The sequence below is a fragment of the Miniopterus natalensis genome, chromosome 21 (genome assembly GCF_054644295.1).
Source record: "Miniopterus natalensis isolate mMinNat1 chromosome 21, mMinNat1.hap1, whole genome shotgun sequence".
Lineage (NCBI taxonomy): Eukaryota > Metazoa > Chordata > Mammalia > Chiroptera > Miniopteridae > Miniopterus > Miniopterus natalensis.
Window position 1 is genome coordinate 17204524 of NC_142101.1, and position 25571 is coordinate 17230094.

The following is a 25571-nucleotide window of genomic DNA, read 5'->3' on the forward strand; positions in this document are numbered from 1 at the left end:
GCCATTAGACAATTACTTCACCATCATCTGCTTATGTTAACTTCTTTGCTTGGTTAACCGTAAACTCCCCACTCACAAGAATTACACACGGTACCCGGCACGTGGCAGGAATTCAAGAACGGTGGGGAAATATTGCATTCGTGGTTAGAAATCTCTATTGCAAAGGACACTTAAGCTTATCCATTAAGCTGTCTTTCAGAACCTCTTGAAGCAAATGCAGCAGGGCCAGCTGTGTGGGTTCCTAAACATCGCCCAGCCTCACCCTGGCATTACGCACGTGAGGGACCCGGAGCCCGGGGGGCGTCCAGTTAGCTCGGTGTCGTGCAAGGGCCTCGAGAGCTGGAACTGGGGCCTGAACTCCCGACTCGTAAGGCAAATGCCCACGTAAGAGTCATACTGGCTTTCCAATCTCTACACTCAAGTTTTCGAAACTTTGCCTGCCTCGATCAGTCTGACTCAGTCCCATTCACTGTCTCTGTCTCTCTCTCGCAGTAAAGTCACAATAAAGCACGATTTAATTGATGTACAGGTCAATGAGAATGGTGTGGTATCTTGAGTCCTTGTCAGGACAATAAATATTGCTATAAGAATGCTTGTTACTATTTGATTGAAGGCCAAAGGAACTGGCTTTTATTCCAAGTATTAATTTATTAGCATTTTGAAATAGAAATCCCCACACATTCTTATATTACTCTATACTGGATTTTAGAAAGTAAAATAGTTTTATTTTTTTCTACTGTTAATATAAGAAGCATTTAAAATAAAGTGGTCATATTGATATAAATCCATTTCAGTAACAAAGACTTCCTTAATTTTTTTAAAATTGTTCTGTTACTTAGTAAGTTTTGTGAGAAAAGTGCAAATTCACCTATAAGACGCTCTGTCCTCAAGTAAAAAATACAAGAGTCCATCATGGCTAAATGTCCTTGCATCTCCACACAATAGCAAACATTGTGCTTGGTGCATTGGACACAATTAATCTCCTGATTTAAAATATAGTTGACACTGTCAATGTTTCTTGAACCCGCTCCAACAATTTAATGGAAGTTTAAAATAGTCCATGATATATAATCAATGCCAAGATGACTCATATTTTCACATCAAAAGTACAAAAACAAATCAAATACTAATTCAATGGAAAGCAGAATCGTTGTTGAATTATTTATCTATGCAAATGACTTTTTGCAGAAAACTGTTTTCCCAGTTCCATTCCCCATCATTGAACTCTTGGAGTCGCTTGGGGTGTCACCTTTAGAGCTATGGAGAGGTTCTGCTGCGGGGGGGACGGTCATCCTTGACCCACGAGGAAAAAGCGTGACCACAAGCGATGCTAAGCCGGGTGCACCCACATCCACGGAACAGGTACAAGTAAAGAGCATAAGTATGAAGCGTAAGCAGCAGAGGCGAGAAACAGGCTTGACAGGCTGGAGAGTGTGACACAGCCTAGTGAGGCTGGAGAAGAGTCACATAAAAGACGGAGCTCAGGTGGGACTCGGGGACACAGCAGGGCAGGCGTTCCTGGGGAGCCACTGCTTGGTGAATTTTCACTCGCAGCTGCCCCATGGTGCAGCCTTGGTTACAATGATTGGCCTGTGTTTTCCACGCCCCGTAAACCACCTTCCATCAGAAGAATGCACATGGGCTCTCTGAGCATCTATTCAAATACAGAAGTGGCTCAGTGGTAGAGCATCGACCTGGTTGAGGATCCAGGAGATCGCGGTTCGATTCCCGGTCAGGACACGTGCCCGGGCTGGGGGCTCAATCCCTGGTCAGGGGTGTGCAGGAGGCAGCCGATCAATGACTCTCATCACTGATGTTCCTATCTCTCTCCCCCTCTCCCTTCTTCTCTCTGAAATCAATAAAGATATATATGTATGTACATATATATTTTAAAAACTTACAGGATCTTATTATTACACTAGAGTTGGCTAAGAGTTTTCTGATGCATTCAATATTAATAATGAAAATAGCAGAGCTTCACTGCCAAGGGGCATTACAAACAACAGATACAGATTGTGACCCCATCAGGGCTGAGGCCTGCTGTCTGCATTCAGGCGACAGTCACTGGACAGCCACCTCACTTGCTACTGACACTGTGGGCCACATGCCACTTCCCTGAACGGAAGAAATCACATTTTCACGAACTCAGGAGCCACAGGTTCTTTTCTGTCGCTTCACATAAAAAAATAAATGTTATGCAGGGCAGCGTTTACTATATTTATTTTAGAAATGAAGGCAAGCAGAAGTTGCTAAACATGTAGAGCGCTTTTCTTTTCTTTTATTGTTTATCCTATGAATTGCCATCACAGTGCCTTTTAGTTATTGAATCTACTTAAAAGGACCCCAAGCTTTACAAGGCAATGGCAAAAATACATCTAGATCCAAGACCAGAACAGGAATGCTAGTTCTTCTGGAGCTCATGCAAATCATCATATTAAAACGAATAGTGTTTTATGATCATTTTTGACAACCATGTTGTCGGTTATCCCACATGAATGAAAATGGGAAGGTAGGAGTTCCAGGAGAGGCTAAATTTAATATAAAGAGTCACTGAGGAAATAGCACTGGGAGAGGGGGTGTCCTCAGCCCATCCTGTTAATCACAAAGGACACGCACCTGTTCTTTACCCTGCGCTCTCCTATTATTTCCCCAAAACCGTTTCTGTACCTCTAGATGCAACCACTTCAAGCTGTGGCCCAGGCCTGACGCCTTATGTCTCCTTTCACGGGATAAGCAAGGGGACAGTGGACCGAACACACCAAAGACGCCAGAGGCCCTAACCCACAATCGAGCTGAAGGGGCTGAGTCCGCAACCCAGGTCTGTCGCCAGGATGGGTGAGCAAAGGGTTACCCCTACGCAGAGCCGCTCGCTTCGTCGGTGGCTGTTGTATAATTTATTTTATCCGTATATTTCTAGATCTAGCCATACTTCCCAATCGGCACTCACCTGGAGTCTCGGTGAAGCGGGTCCCTGCGAGCTGATGATCCCATCAACTGAATTATCTACTTTGCTTCCTTTTGACAAAGTGACTAAAAATGTGAAGATGGGACTGTGGAGCTGCAGTCACAGCACCCATCACTGTGTCCGAGGACAAGAGCAGAGGATCAGAGTCCTGCCAATGGATCAGGGCTAGGAGCGCACCAGGCACGGCCCTGACAACCTGTCACTGTCCAAATGCCAGCCAGGCAGTTCTCTGCCTCACAGGATACTCAAGACAGGCGCCTGGTTAGGCAGAGCTTCTCTGGTACTGAAAATTTAATAATATTCATATTTAAAATTTTCTCCTTTAATTTAGGTGCCAGTATAGTGTATTATGACTCCCCCCCCACAGTGCCTACTGTTTAGTCTATTCCAAAAAAATACTTTTACCAAAATTTTATATTATACTCCTCTGAAATTCCCCATTTAAGATGACTCCTCTGAACTATTTATTAAAACATTTCTTATTGCTTCTGATTAAAAATGCAAAACTTTTTACGGTCGCCTTTTGAAGTTTCCTAAGTGGTGAATATTTCTGAATTCCATGAGCACATCAAAAGCTTCTGGCTTCAGTTATCGTTTTATAATAAGACAGCTAATGCCTGTGCACAGCCCAGAGAAACTGTCGCACTGAGACTTCATATTCTCCCAATAAGACAAGCGCCCATTTGTCACCCGAAAAGACAAGCGCCCGAGAGAAGTGATAAGCAATCCCACTAAAACGCAACAGGCTCAGGCATAATTAGAAAGACAGAGTGGATTTCTTGTTTCAGTTGGCCATTACAGAAACACTTTAACTGTCATTTCTTTTATTTTTTTCCCTCCCAAAAATAAATTGGCTTCACCCACACACTCAAAAGTTAGGATAAATCCAAATTCTTTAGCAACTGATAATCATTAAGAGTCAGCACTAAGATGACGTCAAATGAATGAAATAAGTACATAAGGGAAGGGGGAATCTTATGTCTTTTTTTCCAGTTATCTGCCTCACCGGACTGAATACTCCAAGGCTGAAAATCACGGCATTTTCGTTTATAAAGGCCTGACACCCAGTAGGGCTGGGTACACCACAGGTGGGAGATAAACATCCCCCAAGGAAGCAAATTGTTTGGGTAATTTGTAAACTTCTGGACAACTTTTCGCCAGCATGGGGCACTGGACATTTGATTGTATCTAACAATTGCAGGATGACATATTACGTATACTTTTTGCTTTAATTGCCAATCTTATTAATTCAACTAAGAGTAATTAAATGGCTTCACTCATCTTACTGAAATAAAAATCTAATTTAAGTATTAATGCTTCAAATTTAAAAACTAGCAACTGTAATAACTAGCAACTGATTTCTATCAAAATAGGCATCCAGAAAAAGGGAAATGTTTTAAATTAAGTAAAAATAGCATGTAGTCAGTGAGAAATATAAAAGGAATGCTTTTTAAATTTGTATCTCCTTTTTAGGTCATAATTTTCTCTTGGGCATGATTCCATTCCAAGTGAGATTTTTCAAACTTTAACTTTGACCAAAGGTGAACTTGTCGGAGAGTTTGAACTAAATTGCTTTAGCCATTTCTGAGTTATGTGGAGGTGAGAGTCCATTTCTCAGGCTCCTAACTAAAACAGGCCCCAACCTCTCCTGCTTACATAAGTCACACATGACTAATGCTATATATCTGAAGCCTGACAGGATTATTAGAGTTCTCAGCGAAACCTCTACATTTAAAAGAAAATGCCTCATCATTTTCACAATGACAAAATTTCCCATTTCTGAGTCCACAAATTGCCAAAGAGGATTGCCGTTTAAAAGGAGAGAAAATACAATTAAGGTCAACTCAGATTTCTGCCCAGGTTAGACAGGAAAAAGATATAGGCCAAATATTAAATTAGGGTAGCATTTCAGGGCAGAAATGTTAGCAAGTTAATGCACTTTAAAGTGCACTTTAAAATGTAAAAGTAATTTAACCTCGACTTTTTCCGATCCAGCCGCGGAGAAAGGCAGCGATGTGAAACAGAGATGCGGCGCCCAGCGCACGCTGTGGGCAGTTGGGATCACTTGCGCTTGGAGCTACTCTTAGGCCGTGCGACGGGGGAAAATATCCACTAACGAGGGGCATAAACTAAATTAGGGGTGACATATCACATCGCGGGTGACTTTTTAAACCTAGCTCAGTCTTCCTTAATTCCCTGGACAAAAAGCGTTCAGGTTTTAAGACGTAGGGATAATATATGAAAGACTTAGAGACCGTTCAAGAGAAAAGCGCAATCTCCTATTTTAGCTGCACACGGGTACTCCCCACAGGCCGCATCTCTGCATTCACTGACCCCCCCGGCTTCCTGAGCTGGTTTTGTGCCCCTGTTTACTTTCTTTCCAGTTTCCAGGCATTTGATAAACCTGCCCCTTTAGACGGCTGCTCAGGCCAGTGTAGAAAGGGCTGAACAGGAAAGGGTCCGAGACACTGCACCGTTCAATCCCAGGCACTGTGATCTCAGAGCGTTAGACACAAGGAAATAAGAAACGTTCGAAGCGTCCAGCAACCTGGGAGGGTGGACCGGGAAAGGGCTGCAGAGGATTTTGGGGGGACGCCATGCAGGCCGCATCTGGAAGGGGATCCAGCGAGGGCGGGAGCAGCCAGGCGGCTCCACAGTGAGAAGCGCCCGACCCGGGCCCCAGCGGGGCCTGCGAGGAAGGGGTCGGAGCGGAGGGATCCACAGGACCCACCGCCCGACCAGGTAGCCAGAAAAAACGTACAGAATGGCAAGAAAAGGGTTTATTTCTAGCCACCCAGGATTTGATAAAAATTGATAAACAAGAGGAAAACATTTTAGGTTACTGGAAAAATTAGAGGGACTTGGGTTTGAGGGTGGGAATGAAAGTACATATTCAGGAGTTGTCAAGATATTGTTGATGGTTGATAGTCGACATAATTTATATTTCAATATTTCTAGTAATAAAAATGACCTCAAATGCACAATTATTTACCGGCAATGCTCTCCCTTTACTGAATTAAACTGACAGCTGGTACAGAGGTCACTTCTTTCCTTATATCATCTTTTTTTCCACCCCCCAAAACTGCAAACTCAATGAAAAGTTTATTTGGAAGATGACCTTTCCTAGGGTTTTCCTCATTTTTTCTAGTGAGTTAAAAATTGCTATAATTTAAGAAGGGAGAGGTCAAACTGTCCCTTATCTCCCAGAGTCATGAAAAAACGAGAGCTTTGTTAACAAGATAAAAGGCAAGCCGAGAACACCTTGACCTAATCATCTCAGGATCCGTAATTAATGATAACAACCCAGGCGGAAATTGAAACGCAAAGAAAAGGTTGTCAGGGTTTGAGGTCCCCCGAATTATTTTAATTTCCTGAAATCTGGAAGGAAGGGTTTTGTAATGTGGTCCAAACCACTTTTCCCCACAGCCTCCCAGTGACTAGGGGCAGAGATACACAAATTCACCAGAAAGCGGGCCTTCGTCTCAGGGTCAGTGGGTTTCCGTGAATTCCAGTAAGTGGATTATTGTACTGTTTTTAGTTCTTACGAGCGGCCTGCCCTTTGGTACCGTCCTTTGGAAACAGCTTATTTTTCAGAAGAACGCACTGTTGCCCTTTTCTTGTATAATTATTCTGTATTTCACACCAACGTTCTCCAAAGCATCAGGGTCCCAACACAGCAGAACTAGAAAGTCCCACCCGTGTAACTAAGGTGGAAAGGTCGGGGGCAGGGTCCCCTCCTCCTTGAAGTGCCTGCAGCGCACCGAGCGTGTGGCGTTGTGCCTGGTGACACCCAACACGTACTTGTTGGATGCATTTTATTGAGTTTGTGAAATACCAGCTGCCGGTAATAAAGGTACTTCCGTCCTGCTTACCTGAAGAGCTGTAATTCTGCTACCGAGAGGCGCAGAAGGAAGAAGTGGGTTTGAAGATAAAAGCCTGTTGGGGAGCCTGCGAAACTTCCAAAGCTGTCTGGGCGCCCACACGTGCAAGCACTTAGCTCACTTTAGAAATCGGAAACTCCGGGGTTGCTGAGCGTCGGAAAGCTGCGACATCATCAATCCTGCTCCTGCTGGGTTAGGTTCATTTAATTTCAATTAGCATTTATTGAGTTCCTATCTTGTACTGAGCTCTGGATGGAGAGACTGGGAGACAAATAAGCTACTTCTTGGAAGAAAATAAACGCTTGATAACTACCCATCAAATACGAATAGCTGACCCTTTACAGCGCTTTTTCAGGCCAAGCGTTGCTCTCAGAGTTCTTCACATATTCACTCGTTTGGCCCTCAATGCAGATCAATAGGATATTCATTCTACAGATGAGGAACCTAAGAACCTAAGTCAGGGAGAAGTTGAGTGTTTTAATTTTCCAAGGTCTCATGACTAATGACCACGGGATTTACTCAAGTCTTCTGGCTCCAAAGTTCATGCTGTTATTCAAACAAAGGAGTGTGTGAGTGGTTAATGAATGAACATATGTATTTTTTAAATGAATAAATGAAAGATACAGACTAGGGAGACCTTTGGGACATGAGTAAAATGTAATCAGTTTAGGACAGTAGGGGCATGTTTGATAACTAATGAAAACAAGGGAATCTCTCCCTAGGACAACCCACAAGCACATGAAGGTATGTGTGCGATCCAAGGGGCCCCGTCAAGTGCGCATGGACCCCACACCCTAGCGCAGAACATTCCCTGGAGCTCCCACGACAGGCCAGGCTGCAGCTGACCCCAGGCCAGAGAATCACCAGGCATTTAAAATTATGACTGACTCAGGAGAGAACCCCACTCAGTCCTGAGCTAAATCCCGAGAGCCTGGTTGCGCTCCCCTCTCTCTGCCCAATTCCTCACCACCCTTCCTGCGCTCCCTTCGTGCTTCTGTGACTATATTCTTAGCCAGGCTGTTGCCAGGGGGACATACTTCAGTTCCCTTTCCTCTCAGCTACAGCACCAGGTGTGTGTCCGTCCCTGTTCCCCTGCACAGCGGGGACAGGTCCTGAGAAACGCGTCCCTCGGCGATCTTGTCCTGGGACCGCAGTGTGACGCACGCCTAGATGGCATCGCCCACGCCTGGAGTCGCACGCGCTGTGCTTTTGTGCGACTGGCAGCTCAGCAGGCGTGTTTACACCAGCGTCACCGCAAACCCGAGAGCAACACGTTGTGCTGAGACTTTACGATGCCTCCAGCATCCCTAGGCGATGGGGAATCCTGCTCCGTTATAATCTTGGGGGGCAACCGCTGCAAACACAGCCAGTGTTGGACCGAAACACGGTTATAAGTGACTGCTCTTCACCATCCATCCCGGTATCATTCCCACGCTCTCCTCTGTTTCCTCTCCCTGTCTAAAGCCCCACTTTTCCCGTCCCCGGCCCCTGGACACACGCTTTCAAACGTTTCCATTCTGCGCCCCGGGCTCCTCTCCACGGTTAATGGGCCGAGCCCGTTGCCAGCAGCTCTCGTGCTCCCGCATCCCAGGTTACTCCTTTCTCTGCCCCGGAGCTGTCCTTAGATTACTCAGAAAAGCCACTTTCCTTCGGTCTCATTTCCACCACACAGTTCAATGAAAGCTTCCTGAAGCCTCATCGTCACTAGTAGCATCACCAGGGCCTAAGAACAACGCACACAGACAGTCCTTTCCACCATTAAAACACATGCCTTCTGTGATCCCAGTTCCTTTGTGTGAGACAAGAATACATACAAATACCCAGTAAGTCTTCACATGAACTGTGAGTGAATATTTCTTCCTCCGTATGTGTACCAAAAACTCTATTGTATAATTCCACTTGGCGCTGAGCAGAAAAAATCAATAGCCATATAATAAACACACTTACAGCAATGATGTCTTCTATTAGAAAATACACTCTAAGTTCTTGTTTATATCACTGAAATTGATTTCTGAAAAAAAATCCATTTCTCCCCAGCAACCTCAAGGTAAATATCTCTAACAATATTCCACCTTACAATGCTTTTAAATTAACTTAAACATCTTTCACGCTGGCTACATTTTAATCTCTACTGCATAACTACTACTTATATACTTGGTCACCCAGTATAACTTAAATCTTACAGTCAGAAGTAAACTATAAATGTGCAATCTATATCTACAGGACGCTCTTAACCAACCGCATCTACTACCAGTATTGAAGACGGGTAGTATTATTGGCGTAGCCCTTAAGCTAAAGATATTCCTACACCACCTCTATCCTCTCCTGTGCATCACCACAAAAGCTACTTCTTGGGCTAATTTCACCGAGCATTCCCAAATACTGAAGTCCTAACTTTTTAATTAACTGACCAAAAAAAATACACACATTAGTTTCAATCTCATAAAGCAATAAGATATATTTAAGGGACTGTTTTTGCAATAATGATGAAATGCTGCAGCTGAAACAAAAAGAAATGTTCTTTGTACTCTGTTTTCCTCTCGCTCACCAGTCCGGGATCACGCTAGCATCCTGTGCCAACTCTTCGGTCTGTGAGTTTTGCGATGGCTGTTGGCCAAAACAATACGTGCTGACCTAAATTGCCAGAGAAATGTGTCCAAAAGGCTATTGTTTTGGAAACTACACACTCTCTCTCTCTCTTGAGAGAGAGAAACTCATTCTGGCTTCCCTGTTTTGGTAAAGTTAACCTTAAAATAGTCACAAACATAAGATTTTTGTGAATACGTGGAGTTTATCCACTAATTGTAGATTATGGTGTCTGTTGACTTCTAGAAACTTATCCCCAAATATTTGCACTTAACTTTAAAAGCATTGGGGAAAATACTGCTTAATGCAGCACTTTCTTAGTGATTTTTGTGCCATTGACCACTTTGAGTCTAATAAATCCCCTCCTAAGGATAATGTTTTCAAATGCATAAAATAAAATATGAAGACTTACCAAGAAAAAAAATCCATGCTATTAAAACAATAGTTTACCTATGGACACTCTGTGAGGGAGTCTGTGTACCCCTGGATAAACTTATATAACTCAAGGATACTTCCATTAATATTTTTCCATGGAGAACCTTGACCCAAATCATCAAGTTAAAAAAAAAAAAATTACATCAAGACACACACAATTGGACCGGCTGGCGTGGCTCAGTGGTTGAGCATCAACCAGGAGATCCTGGTTCGATTCCCGGTCAGGGCACAGGCCCGGGTTGCGGGCTCGATCCCCAGTAGGGGGGTGCAGGAGGCAGCCGATCAATGACTCTCATCATTGATGTTTCTGTCTCTCTCTCCCTCTCTCTTCCTCTTTGAAATCAATGAAGATATATATATATATATATATATATATTTTTTTTTTTTTTTTAAAGACACACACAATTGTATCTTAAATACATTACATAACTCAGGACAAGAGGGAAAGTTAAAATAATTTCAGAACACAGTTGTTTAAATCAGCGGGACATGCCAAAAATTAGAGATGGATGTTAGAGATAGGACAAGTAATGGCAGGACGCGAACCGAGGGGGACTCACACGCACCTTAATGGCAGTGGACGCGATCTGGATGTGGTGAAGCCTCCGCAGGGTGCTGTCCCTGTCGATGAAATAGGAGGCGGCGAGTTGGTGCAGCGTCTCCAGGGTGACCGAAGAGCTGTTGGCGCTGGAATCGCTACCTTCAGATCCTCTGCTCAGCTTCCGCTTGTCCACAAAAATTGTGAGTGACTCCTCTCCTGCATTGAATATAGGGACCATTATTCCATTTCCCACTTAAAATCCAATTTTCCAATTACCTGCAGGTGAGGAAATGACAGACACAATGAAACAAAAATGATAAACAACCAACGGGCAAGGCCTTGTACTTTTCTGCTGTTTGGGCGTGTTTTCCCCTTGTGCCTAGAACAGTGCCTGGGATGCTGACGGCTGTCGATCCATATAGAACAGTCCCCGCTGAAGCGCTAGCATTTGGGGAACAATGGGCCTAGCTTTTATTGAATTCCTGATATAGGTTAGGCTACCTATCACTCATATGGCCCGAAAGCAAATTAAGAAAATATGTAAAATGAGCTTATGTGGGGCGCACAATATAAAATTATAATGGGAAAAGTTTGCCACAGATCCACATGGCAAATGTAAACACGACCATTCACATTAATAAACATGAGCAGTTTTCAATTATACCTTTAAAATGCAGAGAAAACATACAGTTACGTGAGTGTACAGGTTAAATTCAGAGGCTGCCTACAAAGGGCATATATTGAAATACTGTGCGTTACGCTCTATGGCGATCACTACCCCCCATGGAAGCTTTAGGTGCTGACAATGAATTCTCCAGGGTGAACTTCAAAGTATATTATAACTAAGCTGCAGTTTTCGGAGTTCCAATGTTGACAAAAAAAAAAAAAATCGTCATCATTTACGTTGAACATGAAGAACCAGCCGTCCCCAGGCCTCCGTCTTCCTGGATGTCCCTCTAGCACATAACTGTCAGGCTGGAGGCCTGTTCCGGTTCTTTCGGGGATCCATCTGCTTGGGTGGCATTGTGCCTATTTCACAAACTGACGCGCCAGTTCTATAAAACCCCCAGTCAGATTTTCTAGGAGAAGAACAGTCTGTATTTCTTCTCCAAATTAAAATAAGACCCATTTTATTGATTTTTTTTTTAATACAGAGAGAGAGAGATCAATTTGTTGTTCCATTTATTTATGGATTAGTTGATTCTTATGTGTCCTGACTGGGGGGGGGGGGTTTGAACCCTCAACCTTGGTCTATCAGGACAACACACTAACCAACGGAGTGACCGGCCAGGGCCAAATAATACCCATTTTAAAATGACATAGCCTAGGCGACTCTCCAATCCTAAGTACCAGCTCGTGCTTTCCTGCAAGACATCAGGTCCACTGATATCAGAAGTAAGGTGTGAACGACATTATTTCTGAAAGGTCACATCCTCTGTTTGTATCTGGACCCCAACCTGCATAGCGAAAACCAGGCAGACTCACTAGAACAGCTAAAAAAAAGGGGGAAAAAATCCCTTAAAAATATGAATGAGTGGGTCAAATTAGCAACAGCATTAGGGTAGGTGTGTGATAAGTAGCTTTTATGGGAACACCTAAAAGCAAAAAGCCAAAGGAGAGAGGAGGGATGGGTAAGTTAGCAGGTATTGTTAAATATCTAAGACGCTCAGACAAGGCCACTCCGTATAATGGAAAAGTAAGCTCATTTATTTTCTCCAAGAGATCTGTTTTCTTTTTTAATCATACACAACTATCATGCTTTTGTGATGCTGATGGCCTTCGCAGCCTTTGAGACTTTTACAGTTTCAGAGAAAGATGGATGCATTCTCAGCTTTAACTGTAAATCTCTCTCAAGTATTGGGTCCCCAAAGGATATAAGAATTCTACATAAACCACACAATATTCAGATTTGAAACCTGAGATATTATTTAATCAACTAAAACATTTTTGTTCGGATGTCATTTTTATCCGTATTTTTAAGCCAGCTGTAGCTGAAAAGCATGACATGAGCTCCAAAGGGCATCCGCATGTTTTGGCAAAATTAAATGTGATTTTTGACAACCGTTCGACATTTTGAGTCTGTTAGAAAGTGAAAAAGATTAATGATCGTGGATATAAAATGATGTGATTATTCCACGTAGAAATCACGCAGCTGTGTCTCTTACAACTAAAATACTGTGGTGGTTTATGGACGTTAAATGTACATATTGAAGGATGTTTTCCCACAGAGTGAGAAACAGGACCAAAAAATAAATAAATCATGACTTTAGCCCAGCCAGCGTGGCTCAGTGGTTGAGCATCACCCTAGGATCCAGGAGATCATGGTTCGATTCCAGGTCAGGGCACAGGCCCGGGTTGGGGGCTCGATCCCCAGTCAGGGGCGTGCGGGAGGCAGCCGGTCAATGACTCTCATCATTGATGTTTCTCTCTCTCTCTCTCCCTCTTCCTTCCTCTCTCTGAAATCAATAAAGATATATATATATATATTTTTAAATCATGGCTTCAGTGTTATCCTATGATCGGTTCATGGGAAGGGATGAAGTACATTTGATATGCTGTGGGCCTCACAATTATGTATTTCTCTGTCATAGTTTCAATTTATCTTTCTATACTGTGTCCACGAGAAACAGAAACTACAGAACTTCCATAGTGTTATCTTTTCACTTGGGTTTTCTCAATTTACATTGTCCTGTATGTAGATATTGATGAGAGAGGTCAAGTTCTCCAAAAAGCTAGGGTAGGAACGCAGTGGGTGAGGGAACAAGTTATTTTTTGCAATTATTTCCTGCACCATCATGGATGCACATGTGTGCACATGGATCAAGGCCCATCGTAGGGAACCATGGGCTGTTCAGGACTGATTTCCTTCAGCCTGGGTGTTGGAAAGGAAGACGCCCAGGTCCATGGGCCACATGACCTAGGGCAAGGTTTGGGAGCCATGGCAATGTTAAGCCGTTGTTTTGCCAGGGGGACTGCATGTTCCAAAGAGGAGGCACCAAAGAGAATCACAGGATTCACAGTCAAAATATATAGCACTAGAAATACACAGTTACTCTTATAGTTACAACCCACAGAGATTTTTTTTTCTTTAATTGCAATGAAGCTAACTCTTATAGGTTGGCCTTGGATTAGTCTACTGACCTATAATATTTACCGTTCCACCCAGGAAAAAAAAAAAAGAAGTACATTTACGGCAGATGTCTTCCTGGTCTTTCAAAGTCCTTTCACTTGAGGATGTCCCTGTGAATATCTGTTTTTCTTTTGTGTGAGTTTGACTTATAAAGAACCGCTATTTGAGTAGAGATCCTTTGTACAGAAATAACCACTGCAAACATAGCTTAAATCTAATTGTAGGTTTTACTTTCGATGTGTCCTTTTAGTTTAGAAATGTTATTCTATTTTCAGTAAAGGCAGATCGGATTGTCCCTTGAACTAAAGTCTTTGGTTATTTTGGGCACCGCTTTCCTTGTGAAATTATATTTCAGTCCCCACAGTGTTTGCTTTGCTCCTGCTACCGATGACCAGCCTTCCTTAGCTTAATACGTTAAAAGGTACTCGTCCTGATAATACCTATCTTTCCACTAAGATAGTGTTATAGAAAATAAGGCTGTTTTAACAACAAATAGACATAATGGGGGGGAGGCAGGCTTAGAAAAAGAGGCTGCCGACCAGGAGCAGAGCCAAGTACATAAAGACCGTAAAAAACAGACACGTTGGCGTAACACCAACTGGCATCTGCGAGATGTTAGGGGAAGGAAATAGCTGGCCTTACCCAGCTTTGGAAAGAAAACATGTTTTGCAAAACACCCCAAAGGAAAACTGATCTTATGATTATTAGCAGTAACCTCTCCAATACATCTGAACAATTTCTAGACGAAACCGCCCACATACCGCATTACTCTCTATGGAACAATAACATGGGGGGGGGGGGGAAGAAATTGGAAATAAATAGCTCCAAGGTTAGAGGAAAGGAATCTACCCCGAGCGAGCTGAAACGAAGGTGCTTCCAGTCTGGAGCTGCTGACCAGCAGCGCTACAGGGAGCATTTTTATGTGGGGTGAACAGGTTCCTGCTATTATTTTGGGTAAGACGGATTCTTGGAAGGGAGATTTCTGGAGCCCTTGAGAACACTCTGAATTTAGAGAGAAACTCTAAACAGGGCTGTTCAAAGCTGGATGTGCATACAAGTCACCCAGAGACCTGGTTGACGTGGGGACCCCGATTCATGGATCCCGACCTGTCCAACCAGTGGGCAGGGCCTTTACCTGCCTTCGCAAAGTGCTGTGAAGGAGCACAAAAAATATATATAATCAGACTTGTAATACCCTAAAACCGAACGTCCATCCTTTGAATTAGTGGCCAGGAATCTCATTACTAAGATCAACTGACGTAGCGATTTTCATCTCATTTTCTTCTTTGTTATCTGACTATTATTTGCATAAATGGGTTCAAGTCCACTGAGTCAGTAACTGCTTTATAAATGATTACAAGTTAATTAACAGGATTGCTTTCATCTCAACCTTTTCATTTTGTTTACCAGAGAAACTTGAGGGATAAAGATGAGAGAGAGACCTTGAAAAAGAGAGACAGAGAGAGAAACAGAAGAAGGAACCCATATAATTAATCTTAAATCCTATGAGGAAATATTCGGTTTTAAACACCAGCATGGCAGTCTTTTTGCCCCGTCAGTGTCATTACTTTAATGATTTCCTGGGATATGAAGCTTCAGAAAATATTTCTTTTCCTTTCAGTTCTTTTTCTTAAAACAGAATATTCATCCTCATGGAGGAAACAGTTCCATGCATTTTCAAAAAGTATTCATATCTGCCTGCGAAATAAATTGCATATATTTTTGACAGGTTTGCTTCCTTAACTGGGTTACTCTTAAGTTAAAATAAAAGACACCTGTGCTTCCTAAGAGGCGCCCAAGCAGAAGTGAGAAAGACAGGCCCGAGTCGATTTTGAAAGAAGCTGGTACATGACACGGACTTAAAATCTGCGGATACTTTGCACGGCATGTAATTCACACAGAGATAAGTGAGAATTGCGTCCCTCTGAAATTAAATGAGAATATTTACATTTCTTACACTTCTGGGGATGCAAGAAAATAGAAAAAAAAAAATCTAATTGATACTCAATCCATCTGGTGTCTTACCACCTGACTTCTGAATTCTGTTCTCTCTTTGAAGGAGATACACACACAAGCCACCCGCTAATACTTTGGGGCTAAATAAGTTATGCGGGCTCGGTGACTGGCACACTATCCTGTCACTGAGGGTATTTTCGTTATTTTAAATAACTAGCCTCGTAAGTTAACACTATGCTGGTCATCGATCGTGCATTTTCTCATTGCATCAGTGAAGAAAACAGGGTCTGCGTTTAAAAAAAACGGAATATCTGAAGAAATGCTTAAACTGAGCGATATGGCAACCACAAGAAACATTCTCATCAGAAGCACTTGAAAAAGCTTTCAGAACACTCACCGGTAAAGAAAATTATAACTGTTTTCCCTAAAAATGTAACTATGGCTTTTAAAGCTCCATATTCAAAAGCAGGGGCCCCCTGGACTCGTCCTCAAGTTGCTCAAAACGAAAAAATATCTTTCAAAGCTGTAAAAATGGACGAATCAATATGTTAATCTGTCGGCTCCTAGAAGAATTTTTGGGCCCAGTTTTTAAAGGTATTTCTATCAGGGAAAGAGCAGTGTTTCCTGCGCGCCTCTTCCAGGGAAGGGGTTCCACCCGCCCTGCTGTTGCGGTCCCCGCGCTCCTGGCTGCGCCCGCGGGGCTGCGGGGACCAGGCCCCACTCGGGAGTCACGCCGGGGGGCTCAGGGCTGCGCCCCCGACTCTTAGGCAGGTTCCTGCGGTTCTGGGGTGAGAACCAGGCCGCCTTTAAAATCATCAGAAATGCCTGCGATGACATTTTCGTAAAATGTTAAATGAATTTCTTGGTCCCCACCTTCTTTACTACTTTTCTATGGACCCGGAACTCAGCCTGCCGCCTTTTAGGGGACACCCTTTTCTCTCCCAAGTGACCCCCCGATTTTGTCTTTTTTTTTTTTACTATTAACTTTTTTCTTTTTTTGCATGTCTGCATTCAGTACACACAGATACACTTTTATTTCCAGATTTGTCATTTATTTATCATAATTAAATTTATTATAAAAACAGTCGTGAAATATATCCCTTAGCTAGGAATCCCTATATCCCAGGAGAGCAATCTTTTCCAAGATCGATCCTGCAAATTGAGCAGCTTATTTTATATATTTAGCAGTGATGGGGTTTAGGAATCATTATCCGAAGACAAGCAGGCTGAGTTTCTATACTGACAAATAGTCTGGAAGCTATAAGGTGAAATAAATGGGGGAAATGATATATATTAAAGAAGGGGTTTTTTTTTTTAGTAATTTATTTTCCCTATAGGAAGAATTCAATGACTGGCTTTATCTATCATAAAATATCCCATTTAAGGCTTCCAATCTGCTATCCAAAGCTTTATGTCTAAGTCAGTAACATGATGTCTAAATAACTCTTTTTATTTATTCATATTTTTATTTATTTCCTTTTCATCACTCTAATACTGAGAGTCATTTTTTACACTCAACTTGTTTTTAAAAAAATGTTTACATTTAGCTGAAAATCTAGTCACTCGGAAGCCCCTTAGTTCTAAAGTAACTGGCTTTTTGTTTAAAATGTGTGCTGTGTACCTGACATCCGTAATGTGTTAGTATTAGAGTTGTTTCTTCGTATTAGTTAATTAAGGAGCGTGAGAGAGAATTAGCTGAAGCTAAATACCACCAATCGGAATTTAAAAAAACAAAAACTGGAGTAATACAATTTCCCGTTCAGTCAGGTAAAACATACGAAGCCAAAATGGTCTTAGAGCAGCAAAAAGCTGCAGTGTAATTACAACAGCCGTAATTTTAAAATTGCCTGAAATCAACCTCGTACGCATTTTAATTGCAAATAGTTCATATCCTTAAGCTACTCAAATAATTTCATGTATTTTAGCTAAATTATTAACATCACCCAACAGAGCCCTGGAGAGAAATAGAAGTAACATTTAGGGAGTTAAAAGAACTCGGACAGAAAACGCCAGGAAAACGAAATCCCCGGGGTACCCGGGACCGGGCGGGCGAGGGCGGCAAGCCAGCCACCCCTTCGAAAAGCCTTTAAAACCCTTTAAAAGGGGCTGGAAGGAGACTTTTCCGAAAGTTAAAGCGAAGCAACAGCGTATGGCAGTCCCGGGGACAGTCACCCTGAAGAAGCGGCTGAACCCCACTCAAAACCTACAGAACCAACTTTAAACCCCGAGCGCGGCTCCTTGAGGCCAAGGCTGAAGCGAAACGTCACCATCGCCTTGCGACGAAAGGGCCGCGTCCCTGCGAACCCTCCCCTCGCTTCTCTGTCTCTCCTCCGTCCCTTCCTTTCCTGTCTGCAGAACACATTTCAGTCCCTGAAATTCTCCTGGGCCCCCGCCTGGCTGGCAGGGTGTGTGTGTCTCGAAACCGCTGGGCTTTTAAAAACGAGATGTTATGGAAACAATTTTCTACCGCTGCTCCGGCTTTTAGCGCGTTCGTAATCGCTGACGTTACTAAGCCAGAGAGACACGGCGGGCACAGAACGCGTGCTCGTGTTTGTTGGGAGATTTTGTGATCTGTTTTGGCTCTCCGCACTCCTGTGACAGCAATGACATGTGTGCACCCCGTGTTTAAGTTGTGTCACACAGGGGCCCCGCACTGGAGGTGTTGCTGTCCCCCTTTCTACTAAAAAGAAACTGAAAGAGCAGAGAAGGTACTTAATGAGTTTTAAAGTCTCACAACTGTCAAACAAAAATAAAATAAATAAAATAAAATAAAATAAAAAAATAAATAAAATAAAATAAAATAACAAAATAAAATAAATAAAATAAAATAATAAATAAAATAAAATAAATAAAATAAAATAAAAATAAAATAAAATAAAATAAAATAAGAGATGAAATCTGAGAGGAAGGCCTTGGTCAGATCATTCATACTGAGCCTTATAAGCCACAGCCAGACACTGGGATTGTATTTTAAGTGCACAGTTATGGGTTTTAATTAAAGCAGGACATGATTTATCCTGATTGGAGTTTTGAGAAGACGTGCGTGGAGCACGGGCCTTAGGGGTGTCCCGGGAGATACATGAAGGTCTGGGTCTGGGGACGTCCGGGTGGAAGTCAGGAAAGGCTTGATGGGGGGCATATTTTTGAGGAGTCAACAGGCCTGGCTTGCTGACAGGCTGGGCTGGCGGGAAGAGGGAGGAGACGACTCGCCACCTGAGGCTGGGAAGACCAAGGACAGGTGAGCTCCCTTGTCACCCGCCCACAGGTGCAGGTCAGTCGGCCAAGTTCTGGGAAACGGACTGAGAAACTCACTGGTTTTCTGTCCAGTTCTCCTCGGTGCCCTTCAGTCTAGGAAAGAATACGCCCGTTTCTAAATGGAACGGCTGGACATTATTTAAAATCGTACACGAAGTAAAATACATGGAACTCTGGGATATTTTTAAGTTTCAGGCAAATGTTACGTTTTTCCTGTTAGACACCACCTCCCAAAATATCATTTAAGTGTATGGAAAGCGCTGAAATACACATAATAAAGTACATACCTCCTGATATTAAACCATAGCTTTCTGAATGCTTACAAATGTATAAGCTGACCGAGGGAGAAGTCCTATTACTAATCTCTACCTTCCCATTTTGCACCATAATTGATGATTTATCGTTCTTTCCATATCGTACACCCACCACCATCAGAAATCCTAAAAGTGGCACGAAAAGTGCGATTTCAGATCTTGAACGTTTACTCCAGGACACGTCCCGGCTCCCTGCACCTGAGGCGATGGCCTGATCTGTGCCTCCGCCGCTCGTGGCTCATTTTCAAGCACAACCCGGGGCGCAGGGCAGCTCGGCCTGGACTCAGTGTGTGCCGCGAGGCGGTGAATCGCTTCCAGGCAGAAACTAAGCGGAAACCCACCCACCTCGCAGACTCCCACGGTCAGCACCACCCCAGGCACTCGGGAAAAACTCAACACATGAGTCGAATGGATTCCTGGGCGAATTCCAGGATTTCTCCAACCGCGGCCCTCTGGGTTAATCGACCCGTTTCCTGGACTGACACACCTTTAAGCACAAGCACACACAGGCACAAGTATTTTCAAAGAGTCGTACCTCCCAGAGTAGCAGATAGCAAGAAATGGGTCCCATATTTCTTGATAAGGTTTTCTGTGATTTGCTGAAGGGTGGGTCGACGTCCCAAAAGTCTTATGTTGCGGAAGAATTCAGGGGCAAGAGGCAGAGGGGAGCCAAGGAAATGTCTTCTCTCAACGGCCAGGTTATTTACTTTCCAGCGGCCAAACTCCCTGAAAAGCAAATTTATTTTTTTTATTCATAAAGACATCATCTCTCTGCACGTTTTCAGTTGTAAAGTTCCCTGAGGAGCGTAGCCGGGGTCACTAGGCACCGTGCTTGCGATACCGTGTCATGAGCTATGAGCAGGAGAAGCAACGTGTGTCATTTATCTCCTTGGGGTAAATATTCTAAAACCAAGTCATGTAGAGGAAGCAAAGAAGCCACTTCAAGGAAACCATTCCCACTGATTTTCCCCCCAAGAAAAGATGGACTCATAAAAAATAATTTCATTATGCATAGAATGGGAAGGTAAAGTCATTAAAAAGAAAAAAAAACTGGGGTCATTTTTTTTCATTTTCTAAGGGAAACTGAAAAAAAAAAAGAGAGAGAGAGAGAATGAATTTATTTTCCCCACCCCAACGATCCCTTTGTCTCTTCCCTTCAGAGAGAAACCAGTAAAACCTCAAGGACAGTGGGGAGACGCGGAAGAACCTAAAAGACATGAGAAAGCGGTGGGTGTTTTTTTTTTACAATAATTATCATTGACGACATATTTTGAAACCCCAGCTCAACCTGGAGAGCATTTCTCAAGCTGCTAGGAAAAGCGCCGGGTATGAGTATAGTGTTAACAACTTTGTCATTTTCTGAAATCAGTGAATAACACAAATTTCAAAAAAAAACACCCTGAATTAATGGTTTACTCTTTACTGTCTGTTACGGTCAGAAATCTTGCCGATAATCCAGAGGAAGCAGGCAAACCTCCCACCTCAAGGGCTCAGCAAGATGCAGTGGGGATGGATTCACGGCAACCCAAAGGCCTTAAAAGACTTGGATGTGCAGCAACGCGAGTGCGCGGAGCTTATTTAGCACAAGTCCTCTGGCCGGAGCATCGCACCTTCGGGATACAGGTGTCACGAAGCTGACTCACTTCAAGAACGTTCTCCCTTGAGCCTCTCTGAAGGGCCGAGGGCTGGACAGGCCTCCAGGGATCCCCTTCGAAGGCCCTCAGGCACCTTTCCTGCCTCAGTCCCTTAACCTCAGCGACGTTCACAGTCTCAGTTCCCCTCCACGCTTTGTATTTGGACAAAACACTTTGCTATCCCACCTGACGAACTGATTCGCTATCGCGCAACAAACAAATCTAAGAGACTGATTAGCTCTTTGGGGGTCTCACGAAACCGAGGCCGAAACAAATTAATCGATCAACTCCCGAAATCCATTCATTGGAACCAACGCTGTCAGCACCCTGAGCACATTATTACATTAATTTCAAGAGCTCACCGCTCCTCGGAAATTCTTCTCTTGGTTGGCTTTTAATAGTTTCATAGAAAGAATGAAGTCAAATATTTCACTTTCTGTCATGACTACCCAAAAAGTGACTCGTGTAGGGAACACAGAGGTGGGCTTGAGACCCGGGGCCTCTCGCTTCCACTCGCCCCACCTGGCCTGTATTATAACGATACGTGATCACTGTGAGCACCTCTATAAATTTTGGTGAAAACTCAAAGTACTGAATGAATTCTGAGAAGAGGTGATAAGAACCCTTTAAGCAAAGGACGTCATCTTTGCAGTCAGGTGCCACATTGCAGGAAGCGGTAATTACATATGAATACAAACACTCGGGGTCTCTTTTCCCCAGGCACAGGAGGAGGTGGCATTGACTGGTGTCCCCCGGTGGCATTTATTGCTGTGCCCACGTGGCCTACTTTGACCGATCGACGAGCGGCACGACTGGTTAGCCTGGCCCCTCACTCTGGGACCTCGATTCCCACCCCCCCCCACCCCGCAGCTCCCTGGGATGAACACAAACAAGCGAAAACCGAAAAGAAATCCTGCCACGTAAAGCCACCAGCTTTAAGGGGTCATTAGCTGCTTCGTCCGCTCGCTTCCTAGCAATATAATCTGGGGCGACGTGACTGACTTGGACCTTGGGGTGACTTGAGAAGACAGCAAGGAGCCAGGGACTGCGCCCGCTGCAGGCTCATGGGTGCGGCTGTTTCCCTCCTGCGATGAGGTTCACCTGAGTGGCATCGAGACCCGGCACTCATTAAATTTGGGGGGGCAACGGAGCTCGGAATTGAACACATGCCGTTGGGTACGGTTATCATAATGACAGCTGGTCGCCCGCGGGCACGGGAGGTGCTCGTCCCAGCAAAGGCATCGTGTTTCTATCAAATAAGGACACTGCTGAGTCGAAATGAGGCCGCCTTTTACCTGAAGCCTTCGCAGAACATAAACGTCTCCCCCCGTAACTTTGGGCGTCTCGAGTGCAACAGGGGCCGTCATCAGGGCTTAACGTACCTTGGCCCTTGCCGAGGCGCAGCGGTTCCGAGGGGCACACAAATGGGCCGTGACCAGCTCAGCCAGAACGCTGCTTGGAAAATATTTTTGTTGGCATGAAGCAGCCTCTATCAGTTGATTGGAGTTGTGTGTGTGCTGCTCAAAATTCTGACTTGCAAGCCTCCGCCATCCTGGGGGCCACGCGATGCCTACTTTTCTCCCACGGTCGTCGCGGCCGCTGCCCCTCTCCCAGCTCGTGAGCGAGGCGGGGAGGCGCGTCCCGTTTCAACAAGGCCGGGGTCCCAGCCGAGCTGCCCGCGGGCCTCTCTGGATTAGTATTTAAATTCTATGTAAACACGTACGTGTGCTCACTGTATTTAAAACGGATTCGCTCCCAGGATTTCTTTAAAATTGCATCTGTGTATTCGGTTCCCCCAAGATAGAGAGGCTACCACTGTTGATATCAGATATGTTGGGCTCAGTATCCAAGAAAAAGCAGCACGGAAGTGAGACGGTGCAGGCGCTGAAATGACTTATCTGTTGATTTACACGAAATAAAGTTGCCTGTGTGAGCCCTAAAGGCCGTTATTACATTACCTTCCACGATACTCCGCCGGCTGGCTTATAATTCTAATCCAATCAATATTCATTGAAATTTGCAGGCGCAACAGAATATTAAAACCAAATATAACACCCGAGCATAGCCCACTGCGCACACCCGGCCTCGGAATCACAAGTGACTGGCCGACCTCTGGTCGCAACAGGCTCCTAGTGACATCTGTAAAATCACGCCGGTCTTCGGAAGCGCCACTAATAACCGATGCTGGTTTTCCCGACTGTTATGTGTAACTGTCGGGTATCAGATGAGCTCCTTTCAGGTTCTTTCTGCACGGCCCCCGCGTCTCCCAGGTGGGCTGTTTCCATCTGGCCGGCAGGAGGGAGGGCAGGAGAGGCCCTGACGCGCGTCTGCAAGGCCGCTGCATGCTGAGCGGCTGGCAGGGTCGGGGACACATTCCTCTGCCTCCTGACGTTTGATGCACCCAAGCCACATTTTATTAAAAAATCATTGAGCGGTACTGGGAGGTTTAAAGCGTGGGAGGTATTTCTGGACAAGGCTAGGGATGGAGCGGCGTAAACCTCCGCCCATAAAGCGCAGTGGGGCGCAGGAGTTGGTGAAACGTTTCCACGCGGGTTTCTGAGAAGGACCCTCAGTGGCTGGGGCCTTTAGGATGAGCTGCCGGCTCGGAGCAGATCAGGGAACACGAATCAGCATCGCGGCACAGAACCGGCCCTCCCCAAAGCAACGAGAACTCACTGGAGCTGTGGCCTCTTGGCCGTAGCATTAAATGAAATAAAATGAGGGGGGGTTTAGAGAGCATTTTTTAAAGAATAGTATTGTGCGGCTAGTGATACATGTTTCTAGTTCTGAAAATACGTTCAATGTTTAGGGCTATGAAATGACTGGAAGTTATTTAATTGTATCTTCTATAGTTTTAAATCGTATGCTGTGGTATAATAGATAGGGTTTTATTTAAATTTTAATAAAAAATAATACAGAAGTCAATTATCAGAGCCCCTGCCATTATTTCCCAAGTTAACTTAATAGGAACATAAAGGTACCACATGTTCGTGCCATCACAGATTAAATAATATAGTAATTTATATTATCCATGTTTTAACGAAACCACTTGTTTGAATAGGTGTTAGCAGAAGTTTTGATGTAAAACAATATATATATACACACTTGCTATTGATGAATGACTTTCTAAGTGGAAGAGAAAAGGGATTAGGTGACAAGCAAACCCGTCTCCTTCTGACTTCGGGAGCACAGCTTAACATCTGTTACCACTTGTCGCAGTGATTCACCCAATGCACACATATAATTATACAGATTTGGTAATTATTGATCAGTCTAGAGAAGCCAAGGACAGACACGCTGAGCTAAAATAAAACACCCGCTCTGGCTCTCGCTCTGACAAAAAATCAACAAATAGAAGGTCTCTCTTTTTGACATTTCTCGTTTAAAAGCAACTCTTTCTCTTTGCATTTCATGCACGGATTTAAATATTTGGGGGAGGTAACACCAGTGTTTCCAAAGGCAGTGGACTTAGGAGTCGGGTATCTGAAGTCGCGAATTCCATCCCCGCCGATTCAATTCACAAAACTCAGAGCTCTAGGAGCGTCAGTTAGTTGTTAACATGGGTTAACGGGTTAAAATACTTCTGAATGTACAGATTTTTTAACTGTGGTTTTTGATGCATCGACCTGAGAGAAATATAAATTTAAATTTTTAACATCTAAAATAATCATCATATCGCCGTGCACCGGAGGCGAGGGGATTCGAGGCATGGTTTACACCCGTGGAGGAGACGGTGAGAACTGTAGTCATTAGACCCCATATTTTAATTTTCCAGGTGTGAGCAGTAGCAGCAGATGGAAGTTAACTTTTGTTAAATTTAACAGCCAGATCATGCCAAGAAGATCCCCGGAGAATAATTATTATTTTTTTCTTCTTTTAAAATTGAATTGACTGGGGACATTGGTTAGTTACACTGTACAGGTTTCGGGGGTACAGTCCTATAATGCATCCTCTGTACGCTGTATCATGTGTTCGCCACCCCAAGCCAAGCCCCCCTCCATGAGCCTTTATGCCCCTTCCCCTCTCCTCCTTATAAAATCTAGCCTATGGACTTAAAAAGATACAGGTGTCTTATTTTTTTTCTTTTCTTTATAATTTCCTTATTTAAATTTACATAATTGTGTAGAAAAAAATTACACCCTTAAACTTCTCATGATTAAACCCATCCCTAGATATCTAGGGTGCGATTGGTGATATTTGACAAGGCCTTGCATACTGAAAATTCCCCTGTAGCCTCATAGACCTGTAGATACCTTAACAATAAAGTGCTATAATTTGCTTCGCCATATCCAACCGATACACTGTGAAAACAAGGGTCCCTGCAATCGATCGTAACTTTATATCTATTTTCTACTGAAGGCTCACACTAATGCCGTGGGGCGCTTGTAATTATTTATCACGATTTTATGGATGATACAGGGAGGCACCGTCCAGGTACCTGTGCTCCCTGAAACTGTTTATAAATCATCACTGCCCAACGGAAACATCGTAGCTGGGGGGTGACGTTATCCGGAGGGAATCAGAGAGAAGGCTGCTGCTGGAAAGTGGAATTTGAATTTAAATTAGCTACTCTGGAGGCCACGGAGGCATTCTGGTTGTGCGTGGAGGGTAGCCAAGGATAGAAGCTGGAGTTTGAGAGAAAATAAAAGAACATGACCTTGTGAGAAACATGTATCACCTCTCCGAGGTAATACATTCTTCTGGAATGAAAGCTAAAGCCGGGGATAAAGGAAGGTGCACTATCTTAGGGGAAATGGTCATGACCTTGATCTCTAGTGGATCAAGTCTGCAGCAGAGCAAATACCTCTGCCATCTATCTGGGTAGATCAGTTCTCTCTTGTTTTGTTTTTTAATTTTTTTCCTGTTAGAGCTCA

At 43.8% G+C, this 25571-nt stretch overlaps 1 protein-coding gene across 1 annotated transcript in view; it reads right to left on the reverse strand.

The window, feature by feature from the left end:
* The window catches only part of BRINP3 (BMP/retinoic acid inducible neural specific 3), a 134814-nt gene that overhangs the window by 56693 nt on the left and 52550 nt on the right, over positions 1-25571 (reverse strand). The window contains exons 3-4 of the mRNA XM_087828839.1: positions 19599-19789; positions 10434-10624 (exon numbers count right to left, since the gene is read on the reverse strand). Of these exons, the coding sequence (XP_087684965.1) occupies positions 10434-10624; positions 19599-19789 (382 nt within the window). The remainder of the gene's footprint in view (positions 1-10433; positions 10625-19598; positions 19790-25571) is intronic.